The 24,506-nt window shown below is 51.2% G+C and overlaps 1 protein-coding gene across 10 annotated transcripts in view; it reads left to right on the top strand.

Moving 5' to 3' along the window:
• HIF3A (hypoxia inducible factor 3 subunit alpha) overlaps positions 1–24,506 on the top strand; it is a 53,847-nt gene that overhangs the window by 23,782 nt on the left and 5,559 nt on the right. For 5 of the 10 annotated variants that reach the window (XM_053268176.1, XM_053268181.1, XM_053268175.1 and 2 more), the window contains exons 4-17: positions 137–221; positions 2,456–2,565; positions 3,056–3,270; positions 4,321–4,427; positions 7,051–7,198; positions 8,068–8,228; positions 8,308–8,540; positions 9,007–9,102; positions 10,184–10,563; positions 14,106–14,217; positions 14,364–14,454; positions 14,960–15,028; positions 16,885–16,987; positions 19,051–22,832. In XM_053268176.1, the coding sequence (XP_053124151.1) occupies positions 137–221; positions 2,456–2,565; positions 3,056–3,270; positions 4,321–4,427; positions 7,051–7,198; positions 8,068–8,228; positions 8,308–8,540; positions 9,007–9,102; positions 10,184–10,563; positions 14,106–14,217; positions 14,364–14,454; positions 14,960–15,028; positions 16,885–16,987; positions 19,051–19,135 (1,995 nt within the window). In that variant the 3' untranslated portion in view covers positions 19,136–22,832. Of the gene's footprint in view, positions 1–136; positions 222–2,455; positions 2,566–3,055; positions 3,271–4,320; positions 4,428–7,050; positions 7,199–8,067; positions 8,229–8,307; positions 8,541–9,006; positions 9,103–10,183; positions 10,564–12,329; positions 12,497–14,050; positions 14,218–14,363; positions 14,455–14,959; positions 15,113–16,884; positions 16,988–19,050; positions 22,833–24,506 lie in introns of those variants that run through there. The other 5 variants (XM_053268177.1, XM_053268178.1, XR_008310846.1 and 2 more) reach the window with 5 other exon arrangements.

The following is a 24,506-nucleotide window of genomic DNA, read 5'->3' on the forward strand; positions in this document are numbered from 1 at the left end:
CTGCTGGCAGGCTGATTCTCTTGCACATGTCCTAGCATCTGGTGTCACGTTTGTGGGCTGCCCCCAGCCTCTCTCCCCCCCCCACTCCCACCGCTTTCTGACGCTCCTGATTGGCTTTCCCTCTTTCTCCCGCTAGCTGGAGCTCATTGGTCACAGCGTCTTTGACTTCATTCATCCCTGCGATCAAGAAGAGCTTCAAGATGTGCTGAGCCCCAGGCAGGGTGAGTCATCACTCTCTCCTAGGTCGTCGTCATCATCATCATCATCATCATCATCATCACTGCAGGGAGGCCGGTCTCCAGCCTGCCCTTCTCCCGCGTGGGTCCTCATCCCCCCCCCCATCCATGCACACTCCACCCTGCCCACTGGCACGCATCTTTGGGGCCCGGAAAGGGTTGTTATAGGCCAGGTGGGGGCCAGCTGTGAAAAGGTGTGTTCTGTGCACCTTCTGTGCACCATCCTCCTTGTGCCAGGTGGAAGCATCACATCTTAACTGCTCGCGATGTGCGCACGCACGCACACACACACACACGCAGAGAGGATTGGGCTGTCAGGTTCTGTCTCCCTCCTTCCCAAAACGTTTCTTGGCTGGTGTCAAGGCTGATGTGCATCCCTGCCTCGCTCCACCAGGCTCAGCGGTCTGCATGAGCTGGTCTTGTGGCAGTGCGCATGACTGGTCCCCTTTGCTAAGCAGGGTCTGCCCTGGCGTGCATTTGAAGGGGAGACTACATGTGTGAGCACTGTAAGATATCCCTCTTAGAGGAAGGAGCCGCTCTGGGAAGAGCGTCTGCTTGCTTACAGGCAGAAGGTTCCCAGTTCCCTCCCTGGCAGCATCTCCAAGATAGGGCTGAGAGAGATTCCTGCCTGCAGCCTTGGAGAAGCCGCTGCCAGTCTGTGCAGACAGTACTGAGCTAGACGGACAAATGACCTGACTCAGTATCTGGCAGCTTCCTAGGTTCCATGTCTCCAGCTTCCTCAAGTGGTTCTGCCTTTTCTCCCTTGCTGCCTCTTATACCTGGACCTCCCCTCCTCCAGCACCTTCTCCTCCCATCTCTCTAGCCCAATTCAGACATTGTGCTGCACGAGTGTACAGGTGTCTGTACACTCATACATGTTTTTTGTGTGGATGACTGCCCCTTTGTTCATTTTAATGGTGAACCTGGGTACCGGCCTCCTTACATGCAAGGTAATGCTTCTGTCTGTACCCGTGCTCAACATAATGTGTGAATCACTCTCCCTGTGTACAAATCTGTACCTGTGTACACTGTGCATGCATAATGTCTGAATAGGGCGCCTGCCTTTATATCCTGATTTACCCTCTTCCAAAGGTTAAAATCCCTCCACTCACTCCCCCTTGTTGTCTCTTAAGCCTGGAACTGCCAGTTAGCACTCCTGACGTGCAGCATAACGGCATCCGTGCCTCCTTCCCTGCAAAACCTCTTCTCTCCGCCGCCTTCCTCCGCTGTCTTCTCCCTCCGTTGAAATTTGAGTTGCAAGCTCCTTCAGGTGGAGATCTGCTGTCTTGGGTGTGCTGCTGCATAAAGCGCCGTTCACTGCAATAGCGCTGTCTGAATAAGAGAGCTGGCGTGACATCGTGGCAAAGAGACAGAGCTGCCACTTCATGAGTCTCAAGGCCTGTTCACACAATCATTTGAATCCAGGTTTACTGTGGGTCACTGACATTAGTGTGATTGTGTGAACCCACGCCAAGGCGGGAATCTCAGATTTATCTTGGGCAGGCTTGCACAACATAAGGCCCGGGGGCTGCATCTGGCCCCCTCCAGGGGCGGGCCCCAAGTTTTGTGGTGCCTGAGGCAAGGTGCAAAAGTCCAAATTAAGCTTTGAAAGTACATGAGGGGCAGGAAGGAGAAAAGGTTGCTAGCAAGTTCCTCTTCTCTCTTTATGCTGTGGTTAACTAATAATTGCTTTCATTTATATATTTAATAATTTATTTAATACAATAAAGTATTAAATAAATAATAATATATTTAATACAATAAAGTAATTAATAATTGCTTTCATTTATATTTAATATTTAATTTTAATGTAGTCATTCATGTGCAGAACATTTTCCTCGGTCTCCACACACCAAGTCATGGTTGGTTCTGGCCCACTGGAGTATTTGTGTTGTGCATCCATCCCTGATCTAGGGCCATAAGCCAGCTTGACATGGGATCGCACCATGTTGGTAACCCACATTAAACCTAGATTCAAAGGACTGTGTGAACAAGGCTTTGAATCCTGCCTCAGCTGCGAACTTAACCAGGTGATATGCAGATAATAATCCTGAACCTTCCTACAAATGCTTTATTATTGTGAGTGATGTCCAAATAATAATAACAATCCCTCAGATTAGGATTCCCATTAATTTTACGCCAGCAAAGACATGCCGTCTTCGACCGCATTTCTGCACCCCTCACCGTGATGGGCTTTCTCATCCCTGATCTTCCTCCAGGTTTCTCGAAGAAGAAGGAGGTGAAGACGGAGCGCAGCTTTTCCTTGCGCATGAAAAGCACCCTCACCACCAGGGGGCGCACCGTCAACCTCAAGTCCGCCACCTGGAAAGTGAGTGAGGCCCGTGTGGAGCTCCAGGGAATGGGGGAAGAGTCCAAGGCAGGAGGGATGGCTCGAAGTCTGAGGCTGGGAGCTGAGCTTGTAGAGCAGGTTTCCACCCCTGGAACAGGCTGCAGGATTCTTGTCACCCCCTCTCAACTCAGCGATTGCCCGTTTCAGCGGCAGCCAGCCCACCCACCCCCCTTCAGAAATATTTTGGACCTCAAAACAGGGCTTTTCAAGGGGAAAGGTGGGATGAAAACACCTTCAGTAACTAAATCTTAGAAGGCAGCATCTCCAGGTAGGGCTGGGAGAGACTCCTTGGAATGATGCTGCCAGCCAGGGTAGGCCATGCTGGGCTAGATGGACTTTACCCAAGGCAGACAAGAGGCTGCGCTGTGCTTGTGGGCTCCCTGGAGGGAATGAGAAGCTGGACTGGACGCCACATGCGTCCTCACCCAGCAGGAATCTTCACTTTCCATGCTGCTCTGCTGTCCTGCAGGTTCTGCACTGCGCTGGGCATATGAGGTCCTACGCGCCCGCCAAGCCGGCTGGCGGGAAGGAGGCCGAGGGCGGTTTCGTGGAGCCCCCGCTGCGTTGCCTGGTGCTGATCTGCGAGGCAATCCCCCACCCCGCCAACATTGAGACGCCCCTGGACAGCGGCACCTTCCTCAGCCGACACACCATGGACATGAAGTTCACCTACTGTGACGACAGGTGAGCACAAAGCTGCTGGACCCTGGGAGTCTCCCCGGACAGGTGAGTCCTCTCCAGTGCTCCCCGGAACAGGGTTTCCCAGATGGCGTGCAGTGCCCTCTCTCTTTCATGTCTTCGTGAAGCTCCTTTTGGTTGCACCACATTTTCTGTCTTGGAGACCCGAACGACGGTTTCTCTGTTTCTCCCCGAGAGAGCCCACTTTTCCATTATTGTATGGTATCCCTTCGAAGGATGGGCGGAATGGAGCAGGCTTCAGAGATTGGCCGCTGGCGGTTAGCTGTGTGAAACCTCCATGTTCAAGGGCAGTGACCTTGCAAGGGAGGCCAATGGCAAGGAGAGGGAGGGCTAAAGCTTTCTTCTGCTTCTTCTGGGTTTCTCTGTGGGGAGACAGGATAGAGGTCTATAAAATCATGCATGGTGTGGAGAAAGTGGATAGAGAGAAATTCTTCTCCCTCTCACATAACACTAGAACCAGGGGTCATCCCATGAAATTGATGGCCAGGAAATCTAGGACCAACAAAAGCAAATACTTTTTCACACAACGCATAATCAACTTGTGGAATTTTCTGCCACAAGATGTGGTGGTAGCCAACAACCTGGGTGGCTTTAAGAGGGGTTTGGATAACTTCATGGAGGAGAGGTCTATCGACGGCTACTACTCGGAGGGCTATAGGCCACTTCCAGCCTCAAAGGCAGGATGCCTCTGAGTACCAGTTTTAGGGGAGCAACAACAGGAAAGTGGGCATGCCCTCAACTCCTTCCTGTGGGCTTCCAGAGGTATCTGGTGGGCCATTGTGCGAAACAGGGTGCTGGTCTAGATGGACGTTCTTGGGCCTGATCCAGCAGGGCTGCTCTTATGTATGTTCTTACGAAGACAGTGGCAGGAATTTGCTCCCATCAAGGGAACCGTTTTGGGACATCTGCACCCACAGGCAGGGGTGTGGTGGCGTGTGTCAGTTTATATGCTCACTGGAATAATAGCCTCAGCCCTGGGAGGAACACATTGCTGTCTCATTCTGGGTGTCTGCCTCTCACTGTCTCTCCGGGCAGGATTGCTGAGGTGGCTGGTTACACGCCTGAGGACCTGCTGGGCTGCTCCATCTACGAATACATCCACGCCCTGGACTCGGATTCTGTCAGCAAGAGTATCAACACCCGTAAGTCAACCATACCCAGAGTCTTGCCTGTCTTTTCCTGCCTCCTGTTCTCGAGGGGTGAGGTCCTGTTCGGGAAATGCCATTCCCTGCCGCGCAGAAGGGGAACGCATGAATCGATCTGATTTCTAGCACCCTTGGCGGGATACGGGGTGTGGTAATGGGAACAGAGGCCGACATTCTGATAGCCGCAGATTTCGTTCAGTTCTGTTCAACTCAACTTAAGATTCTAGTATTGATGACAGCTAATGCTGGGTTGGAAAAATGATATGTGATTGCTCTCTGCTGAAGTCTGAAGAGCCAGAGAGGGGCTGAAGACGAGGCTTAAATTTCTCGACCTTTTTAATGTGTCCCTACTCTGTGGCCAGCGGAAGCAGAGTAAATAATGCAAAATTAACGTATGCTAATTTGCTTGGTCCGTATAATACAGTGCTCTTCATTGTAAGGCTTGGGGGCCAGGGGCGCGTTCGGTGCTGCACTTTGCTCAACGCTGGGGGGCTCCTTTAAGGAAAACGGAGCCCTCTTGAGCCCCTGCATGGAAGTGTAGCTCTTCCTGGCTCTTTCCTCCTAGATCTCCTAAGAGAGGACTCCGCCTCTCTTAAAGACCTCCCTCCCAGCACTGAGAAAAGCGCAGTACTGTGCGGAGCTCAGCCCCGTGGGAAATGGCTCTCGCATTGGAAGGTTTTCTTTGCCACAGTGGCCTCCACTTGGAAAACAGTGGAGATCACTGATATAATCCATGTCAGTCCCAGCAACTGGCTGCTTTTGCTGCTGCATCTGGATTGCATATATAAAAAGAAGAAGAAGCATACCCTCCCTGAACAAGGGTGGTTCAGATTCACTGCTTAACAACAGGGAATCCCAGATGTTGTTGACAACTCCCAGAATCCCAAGCTGCAGTGGCTTTTGCTTGGGAGTATGGGAGTTGTAGTCAACAACATCTGGGAATACCTGTTAGAGGGAACACTGAACTTCAACAAAAGTTCTCAAAGTGGTTTACATAGAAAGATAAGCAGATACATAAAATGGTTCCCTGTCCCTAAAGGGCCCACAATCTAAAAAAGAAAGGTAAGATAGACCCCGGCCACAGCCACAGGAGGGATGCTGTGCTGGGGGTGGATAGGGCCAGTTGATCTCCCCCTGCTAAATCAAGAGAATCGCCACTTTAAAAAGGTGCCTCTTTCCTGCTTAGAGAGGAGCTGGGTGGGACAGCTTTTCCTCCTCCTCTGTTAAAATACTGAGTTTGAGAGATGGGTAGGGCTGCGCTATCCTCCCCAGCAACTCTCTCTCACACACAATCACTCCCCCCCCCCGCACAGTCGAAAATTGGGAGCGTGCACAGCTCCCAAAGCTGGGTGAGACACTTGCCCTCCCCGGTCTCCGATCGTGCGTCCTGCCTTCCTGAGTGTGGCCTCATTTGTCAGCAACGGACTGGAATGCTCCCCCACACCCAGTCTCCGGTGTGGCTTAGCCACTTTGCCTGTTCATCTGAACTCGCCTTTCGAAGGATCAAGTCAGAGCTCTTTGCAAGAACTCCGCTGTGGCATGAGTTGGGTTTTTTGCAAACACCGGTTAGGTGAGCTCTGCAGAGACACTCTTTAGATCTATTGCTTGGCTGAACGGAATAAGGCATTGCCTTGTGGTTTTTGCTTTTCACACCCTTGAAGACCAAAAGGAAACAAATATGAAAGTAGCACATTTCCTCATCGACCCTAAGTATGCTGAAAACATACTAGTTTTCTATTGGCGGTGGCTTCCCGCAAAGCATCCTGGACATAATGGTCTGCAATAGATCCCTAATAGATCCTGCAATAGATCCACCACGGGCACGTCTGGTGGTGACTCAGAGCCTGGTGTGCTGTGCAGCTGCTCCTGACCTGTGGAGTGCCCGCCTGGCAGATAATCCGTAGTTTAGGCTCATTGTTGGCCTTTAAGAGAACCGTAAAGACTGACTTGTGTGGCCTGGCCTTCCAAGGTTTTTAAATTGTTTCTAAGTATTTTTAATTGGTTTTAGATCGCTCTGAACTGTTTTGAATTTGTTTTTATATTGCTTCAACCTGTTTGTTTTAAATTGTGTTTTGTTTTTGTATTTTACTGGTTGTGCACCACCCAGAGCCTTCAGATGGGGCGGCACAGAAATGCAATAAGTAAACAAACTCAATAAAATAAAATAAGCGAAACCTCCCCCTTTCAAAGACTACAGTTCCTAGAGTTCCCTGGGAAGAGAGTGACTCTTTTAAAAGCCGCATCCCAAGGCACATTCACTTGGGAAGCCCCAAAGAACTTAGTCAGACGGCTGCAAAAACATGTACCGGATCGTCACGTGGAGATATTCTTACAGGGGTGACTTTGAGGATGGACACAGAGGATGGGCGAGTGGGACTGTTTGGCTTGCGGGGTGGTGGCGGTGGCGGTGGCGGTGGTGGGAGGAGTCCCAGTTGATCTCTGTGGGGACCTCAGATTTTGCCAGCAAGTCAATTTGCAGAGAGAGAGAGAGAGAGAGAGAGAGAGAGAGAGAGAGAGAAAGAAGCGCGCCTGCTCCACCTTACGAACTCCTCCCCTATCTCCCAGCTTATCCGTCTGTCTGTCTGTCCTAGACTGTCTGTATTTCACTTCCTTCCGGTAGTGCTGAGCAAAGGGCAGGCAGTGACCGGTCAGTACCGCTTTCTGGCCAGGAACGGCGGCTACCTCTGGACACAGACCCAGGCCACTGTCATCTCCAGCAGCAAGAACTCCCAGCCGGAGAGCATCGTGTGTGTCCACTTCATCCTGAGGTCAGAGTCCGGCACGGGCTGGGGAGTGTCCGCCTTGCGGGAGAGGAGGGGGCCGAAAGCCCCTCCTGGTATGAAAGGGGTTGAGGAGGGGTTGATGATCGGGAGGTTCTCGTGATTAAAATTAGGGTGGGACAAGCACCCAGCCCTGGTTTGGGACTTCTGCACGGTCTCGTTTGGTGGCCGTGTGCAAGGGAGACAGGCGAGGTCGAAGGGGGAGAAAGCGATCGATCGTCCGGGGGAGAGGGGCCGGGCAGGGCGTCGATTCCTCCGCCCTGGGTAAAATGCTGGGTAGGAGAGCTGGCTAGGAAGGCGCCCTCTGACCCAGCTCCTCCCTCTGACCTTGCTGGGTGAAGAAGTGCCTTTTTGGTGGGCATTCTGAAGACGGCAGCCCCTCCCCTACTGTCCCTCTCCAGCGCTTGGCATTCAGCAGGAGGCTGCCTCTGCATATGGAGGCTCCATCTAGCCATCGTGGCTAAATCACTGATTGTCCAACAGGACACAACAGGGGTGTTGTGAACATGTATATTGGGAGAGCATACACGTGAAGGGCTTTCTGCAGCCCCATTGGAGGAAGAAGAAGAGATCTGCTCAGTTCCCACCAGCCCCTCCCGAAACGTTTCAGTTCACCTCCAACGTTCATCGAGGCAGTTAACGCTGGTTTGGTTCCTGGCTGTTTGGGGCACGTTGGGAATTGGGCGCAGTGGCACCCTTCAGAAACCTGCTCTTCTTTCCCCTGGTTAATCCGGGGCCAGTAAATCGCCCGAGTTCATCCCCGTCGTGCAAACTGGTCGCTGCCAGCTGGCGGAGCTGTTGTGCGGTGCCGGGGACGCTCCGTTAACAGCCGCCTTGCTTGAACACCGTTTTTGCAGCCAGGTGGAGGAGAAGGGCTTGGTGCTGTCCCTGGAGCAGACGGATCGGCAAGGGGAACACCGCCGCCTGCCGCCGCCTTCCCTTGAAGGGCTGGACTCCGACGGGGCCCTTGATGAGCTGGAGCCCAATGGAGGAGACACGATCATCAACCTCAGCTTCGGTACGGCGCGGTGGCGGTGGGGAGAAGGGAAGTTGGCCCGTTTCTGCCCTGTAAGCATCCGCTCTCTTTTCTCCCCCAGAGCTGCGCGGCCCCAAGATCCTGGCCTTCCTCCGCCCTGCCAATATCAGCGAAGAGGAACTGCAGCTGGACCCCAAGAGATTCTGCAGCCCCGACCTCCAGAAACTGCTGGGCCCCATCTTCGACCCACCCGGGGCCCAAAGCCAAGCAGGAGGGATTTTGCGGGCACGGCCTCCAGCCCCACCTCCCAAGCCGGCTCCCGTCACCAAGAATGCTTCCGAAAGCAACGGCCCGGTAAGACGGTTGCTGAGGAGGAGTTGGGGGTTTTTCTATGTGGGCGTAACTGGGAGGGTGGATTTCGTGGGCCCATCCTAGCTGCTGGCTTGTGTGTGTGTGTGTGTGTGTGTGTGTGTGTGTGTGTGCATGTGCGTGCACAGGACAGGATCACTCTCCTGTGCACAAGCAAGGACACGGGCCACATGCAATGTGTGAAGGGCAGGGGGAGAGTGTACAGGGAACAGGGCTGTCCCACCAAATGGGCAAATATAGCCATACTACTGTGGAGACACACACACACACACACACACACGTATTTCTCACCTTGGGGTGAGGTGTCCCTGTAAGTTTTCTCTAGGCTCCTTTTGAGATTTGTGAATGCTGGGCAGGTGGGAGAAAAACGGCTTGATGTTTTCTTGCTACAGAGTGCTTGTTTCTTGAGGGTTTTCTGCTTCTCTTTCATCTCCCTGCATCTACCTCCCAGACGGAGCTGCCAGAAGAACTGCTTTTCGACATGGAGAACGTCCAGAAGCTCTTTGCTTCAAACAAGGAGGTGCAGTCCATGGAAACCGCACTGCAGGTACAGTTCTCTTGGCTGTGGGTTGGTTGGAGAGGGGAGAACACGTCCATTTTCTCCCCTTGCTTTGGACTGAGGATTCCCAGTTCCTTCCCTGCCCGTGTCCATTCACATTTGAATATGCACATGCGTATGTGCGTGGGTGTCTTCTTCTTATAATGGCTACCCCTCTAGAATTTGCCAAAAGTTTAAAAGCAGTCGTATTAGCTTTATGCTATTCTTCTCCACACACTCAACAGCATTGACTAGGGAGTGAACAAAACTGGTTGGCCCGGTTCGGTTTGAGTCCGAACCGGACTTGAACCGGACCAGGCATGTTCAGTTTTGCACACCCCTGAACACCCCCTCTCCCCGGCTCGATTCGGGTGTGAGCTGCCTCAAGGGTTCTAAATGTGTGTGTGTGTGTGATTTATTTTTTTAAAAAACTTTTAACTCACCGCTGGGGCTGGGTTGTCCGGCTGCCACCGGAGGGGGGTGGGGTGTGCGGCCGCAGCCACAGGGGATCTCAGAGGGTTCCCCCTCACCCTGCTGTCCTCCCCCGGGCACACAAATGGCTGGTGTGCGTGCGCGGTGGCCTTCAAAATGGCCACCATGATCTGGGAGAGGGCCAGAAAGGCCCCAAAACGGGCCTTAACGGCCCAAAGAAGACCGGAGGGAACTGGCGGGGGGGTGGGGAACCTTCTGAGACCCTCCCGTAGCCATGGCAGTATCCCCTGGAGGCCACCAGATGACCTGGACCCAGTGGTGAATTAACCCCCCCACAAACACACATTTAGAACCCCTGAGCTGGCCCGGGCGGTTCGGCTCCGAGTCGAGCTGAACTGGGCCCTGTTGGCTCAGGGGCGACGGATCGAACAGGCCCGGTTCGATGGCGAACCGGCTCGACCTTGAGCTGGTTCGCACATCCCTAGCACCGACGATTAGGAATGTTGTCTAAGACAAGCAAACCAAATTAGAATATAAGCAGCTTCTTAATTTGGCAACTGGAGAGAGGTGAATCTGCTTAAGAATCCCGCCCCACCATTCGGTCGGGCTCCTCCTGGTGCATCCGTTGCTGCTTCTGACCCTCGGCTGCCCCCTGCAGGATTACGAAGGCCTGGACCTGGAGATGCTGGCTCCCTACATCTCCATGGATGACGACTTCCAGCTCAGCAGCACCGAGCATCCTCCATGGCTGGCTGAAAAACGTGGCGACCCGGGCACGGGGACCCGGCCAGCCTCACCCCCTCCGCGGCCTCGTTCCAGAAGCTTCCACGGGGTGTCTCCCCGCCCACCGGAACCAGCCACCCTTCCCCGCTGGGGCAGCGACACCAGCCTGAGCCAGCCCCGTCTTGCCCAGCTGCTGGAAAGTGGCCAGTGCATTGCGGACCAAGTGGTGGAGATGGTGGCATCCGTCAAGATTCAGGCTGCGCCGGAAGGGGCCAGTCAAAACGGGCAGGTGGCCTCCTTGGGCGGCAGGAAGAGGTGAGGGGGATGGACTTGCCCAGGTGGGAGGGGCGGTGGCCAGGGGATCCACCCAGCTGTGTGGGTCTCAAAGCAGACCGACGGGCTGCACCGAAGCCACACGTCTAACAACAGCCCCATCTTTTTGAAAGCTACAAGAGGGAGCAACCCCACCCCCCCGTCAGCCTTCCCCATAAATCTGTGGCCGAGAGCTGTAAGTGAGCTTCAGTGTAACTCCCACTTACAATTGAGCATAAGAGCAGCCCTGCTGGATCAGGCCCAAGAAGGCCCATCTAGTCCTGCATCCTGTTTCACACAGATGGTGGCCCACCAGATGCCTCTGAGAAGCCCACGGTAGGGAAGTGCATAGAACCGGCGGGGGGTGGCTCAAAGGCAGTTCATACACCTCCCTAGCCCACAGGCAAGAGGCGAGGGCATGCCCTCTCTCCTCTCTTTATTTATTTTATTGTATTTTAGCACATTTGTGTACTATTCAGAACTGCCATCTCTGGGCAGTTTACAACAAAGCCATACACAATAAAACAAAATAAAAAGGTTAAAACATTAACCAACTTCTGAGGCTGGAGATGGCCTATCGACCATTGATAGACCTGTTCTCCGTGAATTTGTCTAAGCCCCTTTTAAAGCCATCCAAGCTAGTGGCCATCACACCTAGTGGCTATCACCACAGAGAGGAAAGCTGGTCTTGTGGCAGCCAGCATGACTTGTCCCCATAGCTAAGCAGGGTCTGCCGTGGTTGCATATGAATGGGAGACTCGATGTGTGAGCAATGCAAGATATTCCCCTTAGGGGATGGAGCCGCTCTGGGAAGAGCAGAAGGTTCCAAGTTCCCTCCCTGGCAGCATCTCTAAGACAGGGCTGAGAGAGACTCCTGCCTGCTACCTTGGAGAAGCCGCTGCCAGTCTGTGAAGACAATACTGAGCTAGATAGACCAATGGTCTGACTCCATATATGGCAGCTTCCTATGTTCCTATGTTGTGTTCCCATGGCAGAGAATTCCATAGATTAATTATACCCTGTGTGAAAAAGTACTTCCTTTTGTAGGTCCTAAATTCCCTGGCCTGTAGTCGCCTCTTTTCCAAATTAAAACCCCCCAGATACTTTAGCCTTGCCACATAAAGAAGGTGCTCCAGACCCCTGATCATCTTGGTTGCCCTCTTCTGCACTTTTTCCCCAATGTCCTCCTAAAGATACAGTGACCAGAACTGCACACAGTAATCCAGTTGTGGCCGCACCATAGTTTTGTACAAAGGCATTATAATATTAGCAGTCTTATTTTCAAACCCCTTCCTAATGATCCCTAGCATGGAATTAGCCTTTTCCACAGCTGCCGCGCACTGAGTTGACACTTTCAACGAACCGTCCACCATGACCCCAAGATTTCTCTCCTGCTTAGTCATCGACAGCTCAGACCCCATCAGTGTACTGTATATGTGAAGCTGGAGTGGGTTTTTTTGCCCCAATATGCATCACTTTACACCTACTTACACTGAAACCGCACTCGCCATTTTGTCGCCCAGTCACCCAGTTTGGAGAGATCCTTTTGGAGCTCCTCACAATCTGTTTTGGATTTCACTACCCTAAATAGTTCAGTGTCATCTGCAAATATGGCCACTTTGCTGCTTACCCCAACTTCTAGATCCTTTATGAACAAGTTAAAGAGCACTGGTCCCAGTACAGATCCTTGGGGGACTCCACTTCTTACTTCCCTCCATTGTGCAAACTGTCCATTTATTCCTACCCTCTGTTTCCTGTCCTTCAACCAGTTACCGATCCACACATGAACCTGTCCCCTTATCCCATGACTGCTAAGTTTACTCAAGAGCCTTTGGTGAGGAACTTTGTCAAAAGCTTTTTGGAAGTCCAAGTATACTGTGTCAACTGGATCACCTTTATCCTCATGCCTGTTGACACTCTCAAAGAACTCCAAAAGGTTAGTGAGGCAAGACTGGCCCTCCCAGAAGCCATGTTGGTTCTCCTTCAGCAAGGCCTGTTCTTCTATATGTTTAACCATTTTGTCCTTAAGTATGCTTTCCATCAGTTTACCAAGCACAGAAGTTAAGCTGACCGGCCTGTAGTTTCCTGGATCCACACACACCCCGCCCGGGTCCCTTTTTGCAAATCGGAGTTACATTAGCTACTTTCCAGTTCTCTGGTATTGAGCCTGATTGTAGGGACAAGTTACATATTTTTGCTAGGAGATCAGCAATTTCACATTTCACATTTGACTTTCTTGAGAACTCTTGGGTGGATGCCATCTGGCCTTGGTGATTTGTTAATTTTTAGTTTTTCAAGACAGTTTAGAACATTTTCCCTTCTCACCTCAAATTGGTCCAGTTCTTCAGCCTCTAAACCTGAGAAGCTCAGTTCTGGAGAGGGTATATGGTCAGTATCCTCTGCAGTGAAGACAGATGCAAAGAACTCATTCAGCTTCTCTGCAGTCTCCTTATCCTCCTTAATAATCCCTTTCATGCCCTCATCATCTAAGGCTCCAACCATCTCCATGGCAGGTTTTCTGCTTCTGATATATTTGAAGAACTTTTTGTTATTCCCCTGGACACTTCTAGCTATATGCTCCTCAAACTCTCTTTTTGCATCCCTTATTGTCTGCTTGCATTTCTTTTGCCAGAGTTGATGTTCCTTCCTGCTCTCTTCATTTGGGCAGGACATCCATTTTCTGAAGGAAGTCTTCTTCTCTTTTATAGCTTCCCTGACTTGTTAGCTACACTGGCATCCTCCTGAACTTGGTGGTACCTTTCCTCCTCCTTGGTATACATTCCAACTGAGCTTCTGTTACTGAGTTCCATGCTTTCTGGAGTGATTTGAAGTTCCAGAGTTCCATGCTAGAAAGTTCCATGCTTTCTGGAGTGATTTGAACCCCTTGACTTTCCCTTTCAGCTTCCCTTTTACCAGTCCCATCATTTCCCAGCTGTTGTCTGTGTGCCTGCCAGTCCCTGCCCATCAAGAGGGAAAGGGGAGGAACACTTTCGCTCCATGGTCTCTGGCAGAATCTCCAGGATCTCTGGCTTCCATCTCTCCAGTGCTGGTTTTTTTGGGTGATTTTTTTTGTTACCATGATGGGAGGTGGTGCTGAGTTGCTTGGACTCCAGGTGGCTACAGCATCTTCTGCTTTACAGACACTTCTTTTAAAAAAACCAGATTACTCTAACCAAATGTCATGTTTCAGTGGTGCAATTTTGTCTAGCATTTGCCGTTTATCTACTTTAAAAAATCAAAGGGGTCGTTGGTTATGAACTTGGGTGACTTGACTTTGGGGGATTTAAGATAAATTTACTCTGGGTTTTGGTTTTTTATTTATTTTTATTATTATTTTAATTTTATTTAACATATTTCTATACCGCCAAAACTCGCGTCTCTGGGCGGTTTACAACACAAAGGTTAAAACGTTAGTTAAATTTAATTTTAGTGTGGAACTTTTAGCCCTGTTGTTTGTGTCCACCTCACCATTTTCTGGCTTGCTTTCCAGGTCATCACCCACACCTCTTCTTTGCTCCCACACTTCTCTGCTCTTCCTCTCACAGGGCTCGGGAGCTGAGCATGGAGGAGGAGAGAGATGTCTTTCTGGAGGCGGGGCCCCCTAAGCGTGCCCATGGCCATGAGCCCGATGGCTTCCTGATGCCCTCCCTTAGCCTGGTATGTGTTGAAATGATCCACCCATGGGGGTGAGAAGCCTCCCTGGGCAGAATTGCTGAATCCCCCTGAATCCTCGGCTGGGATCTGGCGGACTGTCTCAGAGCGTAGGCGGCTTCTTGCTAGGAACTTCTTTCTGCTCCCACCAGGGTTTCCTGTTGAGTGTGGAGGAGTGTTTGGATGCCAGGTCTGAGCGGGTGGCACTGGGCAGGAAGCTCCTTTCTTTGGAGGAGCCAATGGGTGAGTGCCGCACAACTCTGAATTGGGGCCACTTGGTGGGTGGGTGGGTGAGTAATACTGGTCAGAAATGGTCTGACCACTGGTGCATCCATCCTGGCCTCCTTTGGCCAAGGGTTCTAATTGGAGGATCATGTGCAGTGAGGAGGACCACTCCTCAGGCTGGTGTTAGCTGCAGTTGGTGCAGTCCCAGCTCAGTTGCTGGGAGCCCCCATGCTATCGCTGCTCCTGCAGCAACTGTGCTTCAGAGCATGTTGATGCCTGTCAAATGACCCCATCCCCAGGTTTCCCCCAGGGTGGGCTCCGCCTTAAGTTGGGATAGGGTTTTGTGCTACCATCCCAAGCAGCTCAGGTTACACAGAGGGTGGAGTTACCTTAGCTCTAGTAAAATGTTGACCTAGTGTCTGTGGAACCCCCCGCCACCTGAGAGTAGTTCCCTGCCCTGACGGACGGCTTTTCTCTCTTTCCCTCTCTGCTTTCTGCTCTGTTCCCTGCTCCTCGCATACAGGGCTCTTGGGAGACATGCTGCCTTTCGTGGTGGACGGCCCAGCGCTCTCTCAGCTGGCCCTGTATGATGGTGAGGATGAGGCCTCCGTGCGTAGCGGGGAGCATTTCCAGCTCGGGGAGGAGCTCCTCGTAGAACTGGACCAGGCCACCTGAGGTGCTGGCCCCAGTTGCCACCACCCCACCTTCATCCCACACTCCTGCTCCGTAGATGGGACAGACGGAACCAAATCCAACCCCAAATCATCCATGAGAGGCAGAGTGGGAGGGGACCCTTTCTTCTTCTTCTTCTTCTTCTTCTTCTTCTTCCTCCTCCTCCTGCCCCCTCCCACCCCCTTGCCTCCCCCACCTCGCCCGCCCCCTTGTGCTGGCATCCTTCGAACTCGTCCTACCTCAGGCCTGCCCCCCTCACCGGGCTGCCTCTGCCCGCTGGAGATGGCGAGGGTGGGAAGCCTAGCCCAACCGAGGCCTCGCCTGCGCTAGCTGAAGGGATCTCTGGCCGCCCATAGTCTCTGAACCGTCCCTGAGGTTCGAAACTGGGTGTCAGCTGCGGGCTTCTTCAGAGCTGCCAGCTTAGCCTCAGTGGACGGGAAATCGGCTCGGTCAAATTCCCAAAGCAAGAGGCACCCTGTGACATCTTAAGGTGTCCGTCCAGCGACAGTCATGACTAGAGGTCTGCCTAGCGCTTTCAAATCAGGGGTGCCGCGTCCATCATGCTTTTGGCTTTCCGTTACCCTTGGTGTCAGTTGCCAGCCCGGAAGAGGCCACCCGGAACATAAAAGGGCGATTCCCTCCCAATGTTCCCAGCTTTTAGCATGAATTCGCCCTTCCTTGAAGTAACTGGGACCACCTGTCCTTGGGTATGGGAAGGGGAGGGGACTTGCTCTTGAGTCACCCCAAGATTTTGGGAAGAGGGCTAATGCCTTCTCTCTTGCCCTCTCAGGAGACGCCTGTCCTTGACTTCCCAGAATCCTTCAGGGGCCTCCATGTGCCCCACTTTTACCTCAGTGATGCTCTTATCCTAATGAGAGGAATGCAGTGGGTGTCAATGACACCCTCATTAAGGGAGAAACACAATTTATTTTTGGCCATGGCAGAAAGGTTCTCCAGCCAATTGGTAGTCCAAACTGATTTTTTCTGAAGTGGCCACAAACTTGATAGATACCATTTCTCCTAGAGAGAGGGAGGCAGTTGTGGTGTTCTGGTCCTATTTTTGAGCCAATTTAAGGTCCGTTTACACTTATAAAAGGAGCCCTAATGCTTCTGAGGATCAAGACCACAGGTTTTAAAATGTAGAGAAATTGAATGTATTGTAGAGAGAAGGGGAGCTGATGTCACTTTTTTAAAAAGTCTATGTAAAAATAGAGGTTTAGAGCTCTGTTCCTCCTATTATTGGAAATATTTCCAAGTCTTGAGGAAACCCCACCCCCTTTTTTCTTGGTCACCTCTCTGGGGGATTTTGGTGGTTCCTAGAATCCTAAAAATTGCAGGACGTGGGGAGAAATAAATCCTAAGTCTTATATCTTTAATAGGAAAGAACCCAAAAAGAAAAAAAAGATTTCCATCATGTGAATAAGGCAATGGTAGTCAGAAAACCTGGACAATTGATAGTGATTAAACAGAGAAACAAAAATCAGGAACCAGAAGCAAATGCTAAGGAGGCCAAATGCTTTTTTTTTTTTTTTAACAATCTGAAGCTTTTAAAGACAATCTTTTGAAAATTTGAGGGGAAAGCTGACCTTTTTTTAAAAAAAAACTTAAAAACTGGTAGCCCTCACAATCAGATCACTAGTTGTTAAGCAAACGTATGAAGTTAAATGAATTTGAACCGTAATCAACTTGGAAAACAGGTTGCTAGGGACATTTATTGCTAGGAAATGTCATTTGTATCACTCTTTCATTCCAGTTTCTCTGTTTTAATTGGGACAGGGGATGAATTATTGAAGAGGAAACCTCCTGATTTCTCCTGGGTTTGCAGCCAGGTTACCTGGAAGCGAGTTGCATTGAAACATGGTTACCTGGTTGAAACAAGGTTAGCTAAACATGATTTCCTGGAAGCAAGTTCCACTGAAATCAATGGGACTTCCTTCAAAATAACTGGGTAGTCTTGAGGTTTTTGCCCTTCATTCACCCCTTTTAACAACCCAATCCTATGCATGTTTACTCAGAAGTAAGTTCCATAGTTTTTGATGGGGTGTACTTCCAGGTCCATATGCCTAGGACTTCAGCCTTAAGCCCTATTCCCATGCTATGTTCAACACATGTACAACGAGAGTGTACATGGGTACAATTGTTCACCTGTTATGTCGAACACAGATACAGCAACCCACTTCCTATCTGTACCCTGGACTTGAGGGGCCTGTACCAAGCTTCACTTTTAAAATGAATGCAGGTACAGTCCTTCACACAAATACATGGATGAGTGTACAGACATCTGTACACTTGTACAGCATGATGTCTGAATAGGGATTCTGTTGATAATGGCATGGAAAGGTAACTTATTCTCAGCTACTATGGAGCGGGGGAAATGTAATGGTGTCACCTTGAAGGGACTAGGATGTCTGTAATTGTTGCAGATTCTATTTCGCCTTCAAAATGAGCTACCTTTCTGTTCTGCCCAAAGAGAAAGAGTTCTGTGTAACTCAGAACTTTGCATATTCCTGCGCCAGTCCAAGTTGGTGCAAAGATTTAAATGGCCTTATCTCCTTTTGTGTCTTTTGATATAAAAGGACCACTATAGTATTAGTCAGTGCTCACAGTAGGGTTGCCCCTTATTTTATGCAGGACAGGCCTCCTCTGCCTTTAATTGTTAGCCAGAGGAGAGAATATTGGCAAGTGCCTCTTCTCCCACTAAGTGCTACAGTTTTGGGTGAAGCAGCACCAGCTGAAATTCTCCCTTCTACACAACTGTTAAACTCATAGGACCCCTTTCCCTTCAGAATGCTGGCGACCATACTCCTAAGCCCATTTAATGGAAATATTTCCCCAGCAGTCTCAGATTAAAAACAAAAAAGGTATTTTTATTCCCTCATTTTAAAAACCTTCAGTTATTATTGAGCCCTTGACATTGTTACTTTTCACCAAAATCTTTTAGGATTTTATTTTTTTTAATGGATTCATACCTACATCCAAACCAGGCTCAATCGACATTAAGTCATCATTTCCCCTGCTGTCCAAAACCCTTGGATGAAAATGAAGTAGGGAGTCTGTAAGTCAGGAGTTCTCAGCCTTGGGTCCCCAGGCTTTGTTAGACCCAGCTCCTATCATCCTCAGCCACAACGGGAACAACATCTGGGGACCCAAGGTCGAGAACCCCAACCTTCTTCAGGCTGCCCTTGCAGGGGTGTGCGTGAGAGACCTGTGTTTGCGAGAAGGGTTGCCAGCCAAGCCACCAATGGCCAAGCATTTTCAGTTGTAGGGGAGGCTCCAGCAGCAGCAGCAGCAGCAGCGCGTCCTAATTAGTGGGGGGGGGGGCACCAAACAAGACACAGCTGCCTCTGGTTCCCGGCAGCCTGATTGTGCCTCTTTCTCCCCTCCCACCCTGCCCCTGCATTAATGAGCTGCCTGCAGGCTGGCCATTCGTCAGGTAGAGCTCTGTCAGCTTAGCTCATTAGGACAAGCTGCTGATGGAATCAAGATGCCGCTCCCCACCCCAAGCCTTCCTGTCCCTTGCTGCTGCCTTTCCTCCCCTTGATCCTGCCCCACATGATGAAGCAGACTGTGGCAGTTCATTGGGGGGACCCACTGAGAAGCAGGTGTGGGCCTCTCGGGCCTGCCGAGGAGAGGAAGCTTGGAGGCTTGGGTTAGAGTGAAGCTCTGCATGCAGATCTTTGGATCCTGCCCAGCGTTGGGCAACCCACCCACCCCTGCCCACTCCCCCCAAAAGCAGAGTACATCCAGGGGCTGCTGCATTAAGGAAGTGCAAGAAACCCTGAAGGAGATTTCATTTTGGCCCCTGCTTTTCAGCCCAGCCGGGGACGCCCATCTTGCAAAAACTTCACTATGCCAGGATAACGCCCCCCCCCGCTCCCCATGAGTGGCGGGGGGGGCAAGAAGGGGGAGCCAAATGGCTCTCTCTCTCTTTTTTCCGATCAGCCGCGTTGAGAATTGCAGTCTGCAAGGGACGAACACCCTGACACCACTTTGCCTGAGTCACCATTCACCTGTGCCTTCACGCTGACAATTTCACCAGCACCAAAAGAAAAAGAAAAACGACCCCCCAACCCCCTCCGATCTCTTCCGGGTTGGTGAGAACAACTGTCGGTGGCACGGGAGAATGGGAGGAAACGGGCTGCGGGTTCCCCCAGGCCCCCCATTTTCCGCTCACGGTGGGGGAACCCCCTCCCTTATTTTCGGCAAGCAAGAAAAGGGGAGGGGGTGCGAGCCCCATGACTACCTCCCTTTTCCGATCAAGCTTTCTCTTCCCACATTTGTCCTGCCTTTTAACTTCCAAGCAGTTCAGTTTGAAAAGCAAGGAGGTTGGGAGGGGATGGATGGGGGCGGGAGCAGTGGAGGAGGAGCGGGCGGCCCCATCTCGGGCACCAAGATCTGTAAACACAGACTGTTCAATTTCATTGCGAGCAAAAGACACGTGTACATACCCACACACACGCACAAAAGACACAAATGCACCAATGTACACACACAAGCTTGTGCAATCTCACAACGACGGGCCGCCAACTGGCCCAGGCAGCTGTTTGTTTTTTCCCCAAAAGCCGCACTTGATAACACGCACAGAACAATAGAAACTCCAAGCCAGGTGAAGAACGCGAGATGTTGCGTCTCTCTTTTTCTTTGTTTTAATTCTTGTTCTTAATTGTTGTTGGTTGTTTTCCCCCCCCTTCTCCTTCTCCTTTTCCTGGCCACAGGGGATGTGTCTTGCCTCCTGCTTTCCCCAGCCAGCCTGCTGTCGGGTTTTTGTTTTTTTTTAACATGGTTTTGCTTCTTTTCCTTTCCCGAGACTGTGGTGAAATGATTATGGCGCCCTCCTATTATGGTTGATGTTGCTGTTTTGTTGTTTATCGTAGGGTTGTAGCTTTTTAATTTCTCGTCTGCCCGAAGCCTGCCACTCTGACCGCTGCCACTGCCTTCCTTTGAAGTTTAACCAGTCCTGCTACTTTTTTAAAAGATAAAGGGGGTTGTGTCTCTCTTTCTCCGCTCACCTCCTGTGACCAAGACTTGTTCCACGGAGCCCTTGCTCCTCTTCAAGGGATATCTTCTCTTGCCCTCTCGGCAGTGGTGGCGGCTTCTTCTGCCACACCAATTCTCGGGGACGTGTCATGCAAATTTAACATGAGGTGCTAAAGTTACACAAGTTGTGGCATTCTGTCCCTAGTGGCAGTTTCTAGGCCATTCCGTGGCCATGGTGCTCTTGCTTCCTGCCATACACCAATGATGGTTGCCGCCTAAGTCGAGACTGTGGCGATCCGGGTCTCCTCCCGTCCTCGCTCGGCCCTGACCCCTTCTTGGCCCTGGGTTGCCCCACCCCAAGTGCCATGGTGCTCAGCTTACACTCCCCCCTCCTGCCCCCTATGGTCACAGAGGCCACCCATAGGGTTGCCACTTTTTCTGACAGGGCTTTTGCGTCTGCATGAGTGCTTCAGCAGGTTGCCAGGCACAGACCCAGAGAGCTCTGGTGCCATTTCACTCGCGAGGTAAAATGGGGGGGGATGCAGCTGAGTGCAACGCCACTGTGATGTGGGGTGGGAGGGGGCGGGATCAGCAACTGGGGCAATTCGACCTTTCTATGCAACTCTTCAAGGCTGCTAGTGTCTGCTCTGGTTCTAGGCCTGGCAACCTTGGCCATTCAGCTCTTGTTGAATTTTAGCGATTCGAGAAGAATTCTACCGATTCGAGAAGAATTCTACCGATTCGAGAAGAATTCTACCGATTCAAGAAGAATTCTACCGATTCAAGAAGGGTTGCCCAAGCTGAGGCTCTCCAGCTGTCGTTGGACTGCAACTCCCATCCTCCCCAGCCACGATAAACAGCTGGAGAGTCTCGGGTTGGCAGAGGCAGAAGGGTTGTATGGGGAGAGGTGACAACCCTATACCCCCAGGTCGCAACACTCTGTTGCTAGTGGTAGTTGCTAAGCTACTAGTGAGGCCCTGGTGCTCCGCCCCTCCATTTTAGTGCTGGTGGCGGCTGGGCTACACAGAGGATGCGGCCTCCTCTCCTCCTGCTCCAGGTGGTGGTTGCTAGGCTACCTGTGGCACTTAGTGAGCAGCCGCACAAAGGCTAGTGGCATGTCTCCCTCTAATGGCCAGTGCCGGTATATGGAGCTATCTTGTTCCAAACCCTTGAAGGAGCACATATCCTGGTGCAAATGTCTACGTGAAAGAGACACAACCCCCTTTCCACGCTCTCACACGCACATAGCCCCCTCGCCCCAAATGTTTGCCATGCCAGCCAGCACCCGGAAGCTAGCTGGGTGGCTTTCTTGAAGTCCACAGAAGCTGTTCAGGGATTCCTCCGCGAGAAGGACTTGCCCACCTCTGCTGGTTCTCCCCCAGCGTGCGGAGAGCATTGAGGGCATGTTTGAGAAGACACTCTCGCGTCAGCTGGGGCGATAACGAGGCTCAGGTGGGCCGGGCCAGTGTCCAGCGTGAACTGAGCATGCATTGGGGAACGTGGGCCCCAAGTAGGCATGGGACGGCTTTCCTGGAGGCAGAAAGTCTGAAATCCACGGAGTGAGATGATCTGGAATGAGGCCATGGCCTAGGGGCGTCCAACCTTGGTTCCCTAGATGTTGGACATTGGGCAGTGTTGCCCATTGGGCAGTGTTGTAAAATGGGAGTTGTGGTCGGACAACATCTGGGGACCCAGGATTGCGGACCCCTGATGTGGCCTTACAATTTTGGTAGTGGGAGCCTTCTGCATCCTGAAGGGCCCCAGCTTGATTTCCAGGGTCTGAGAGTGCCAGTACTTTTGAACTGACACTTTTTTAGGAGTAAGTTTGTGGGTGTGTAAATGAGAAAGCTTTACCTAGAATATCATTCTAGGGCACGGGTAGGCAACTCTGGCTCCTCAGCGGTTGTCAAACTACAACTCCCATCATCCCCTGGCACAGTTTATTGTGGCTGGGGGTGATGGGCATTGTAGTTCAACCACAGCTGCAGGACCAAGATTGCCTACCCCTGTTCTAGGGGTTGGCTTGATTTGGAGTGACTCCATGCTGCTATGCTGCAGTGCAGGGGCTTCCAAAGTTGAGTCCTCAGATGTTGTTGGACTACAACTCCCATCATTCCCAGCCACAGTGGATGAAGACTGGGATGATGGGAGTGGTAGTCCAACATCTGGGGACCCAACTTTGATGTGTTTAAGAAGATGGACACTACTCAGTGAGGAAGTTGCACTTGGGTGTTCAGGGGATGGGTGCTGTTGGCCTGAAGAGACGACTTCTCCTGCCTCTGGCAACAAGTAGGATTCCATATGCACATTTGGACCACTGCAACGTTGGGATGGGAGCAGTCACATCCCTAGTGCTCTTCAACAAGTGCCATCTCTAGGTCAGAAAGTGGAGGGATCTGGCATTCTGTGGATGCGGTGCTCCAAAGTCAATCTGCTGTGGACCATTTGGCTTCCTTTGTCTTGGAAGGGGCTACAATTTGGAACTTGATCTGTCTGTGGAAGGGCTGGCTGGCTTTGACAAGGGAGTGCAGGAAAGGCTCTTTCAAAGGGAGGCAGTTGGTAGGAGGCTCCGGTGCTTATTAAGGCTTCGGCAATCTGTTTATATATAATTTTTTTAAAAATATATATTGTTTCCTCTACCCTCGTGTATGGTTAATTTTTCCTCTCTGTGGCGGGATTGGGTTTACCCCCTGCTGCGTCTGTATCTATTGCTGTTGTGAAACATAAAATATGTCTGGTAACCTGCAGTTGTCTCTCTGTGTCGTCTTTTGCTGAAGGGGACAGAGAGCGCCAGTTTAGCAAGCGACTTCTGCAGTCTGTGGTGTATGCCACCAGGACTGGGGGTCAATATCTGGGGCAGCCTCTGAGCATCCAGGGCCCACAGAAAGGCCCCCGCTGGTCCCTAGGGGCACTTCTGTGCCCAGAATCCTTGTGCAGTGATGGTAGAGTGATTTGCAGCCAGAAGTGCTTCTTCACGGTTCTAATTCTGTCCTGTCCCATCCCCAAAGTAAGTACCATTTGGGGATGGAGGGTCACAGCTCATTGGTAGAGCATCTGCTTTGCATACAGAAGGTCCCAGATTCAATCCCTGGCAGCATCTCCAGGTAGGGCTGGAGAAGATTCCTGCCTGAAACCTTGGAGAGCTGCTGCCAGTCAGTGTAGACGATACTAGACAGACTGTAGAAGACATTACTGTGTTCCTACCATCACAAACGTGGGAGGGGGATCCAGTTCGGAGGGCACCTGGAGGGTAGTTTGTCAAGAGGTCACCAAAACCTGGCCTTTGCCCCACCAACCCATTTTGCAAGTATGTCAAATCTTCCCTACAACCACCAAGGGGAAACTGATTCCTTTTTAGATGACACTTCAGAAGTGGCTTTTAAAGTTTCTTATTATTATACAGCCTCATATTTTCAATCTGAGTGTTTAGAATTCCAAAATTCAATTGTTCAATTCCCAAATAGATACAGTTGCTATTAGGCACAAATTCAGAAATGCCAAACATACATAGGCTGATAAATGTCAGGTGGTTTGTCGATCTTAATAGTTGGGGTGTGTGTGTGTTGGAATTTGTCATTTATCTGTAGGGTCTCCTCATTATCTGACCCCAATTCCATTGTTGCTTGGCATTCTGAATTTCAGAACCCAGTGGGCGCTAGCAATGATGGGTGATGCTGAGATGAACAGGACAGGAAATGGGTCCAGGTGTAGGAGGCACCATCAGCCCAGGCAAGTGTGTGGGACCGGAAGGGAGCCTGCCTGTTTAGTGTTCCCTGTTACTATAGCCTGGGCATCTAGCCCAAAACCCATTCTAACCCCAAGCTGGCGTGCAACATGGGAAATGAGTCACTGGATCATCAGAAACCAAACCAGAGAAAACACAGCTATGGTAAGATGGAAATAGTTGTTCTTTGATCCACGGTGCAGGCTGAGCAGGGGCTATTGTCATGCAGCTGTTACAAGCTGGTTTTTCTGGGGCTCAGGCCCATTCATACAAGTATGCAAAAAAAAACACAAAAAAAAACACCAACAACAGGGCTCTCCTGCCTCTACACCCCTGTTCAGACAAGCCTCTCCGTGCGTATGCCCAGTGCACACAGGTGATGGCTTTGCATGGACATGCTTGTGCCCGCTGACTCTGCTTTCCAACTTGTGCAGTGGGATGTCTATGCACATATGTAAGCCCTTCACCAATCAGGAGTCAAGAACTCTAATCATACGTGGAGAGTTTCCAGGTGTATAACTGCAGCCACCCCCTTCTGACATTCTACTGCAGGGTTGGCCAACCTGAGGCTCTTCCGCTGTTGTTAGACTACAGCATCTGGGAACCCCACATTGGGAACCTCTGGGGTACTGGATTGCACCTTGGATCAAAACTGGCAATCTTTGTTTACCCACCAATCCTCTTTCCTGGATTTTCA

The sequence above is a fragment of the Hemicordylus capensis genome, chromosome 7 (genome assembly GCF_027244095.1).
Source record: "Hemicordylus capensis ecotype Gifberg chromosome 7, rHemCap1.1.pri, whole genome shotgun sequence".
Classification (NCBI taxonomy): Eukaryota; Metazoa; Chordata; class Lepidosauria; order Squamata; family Cordylidae; genus Hemicordylus; species Hemicordylus capensis.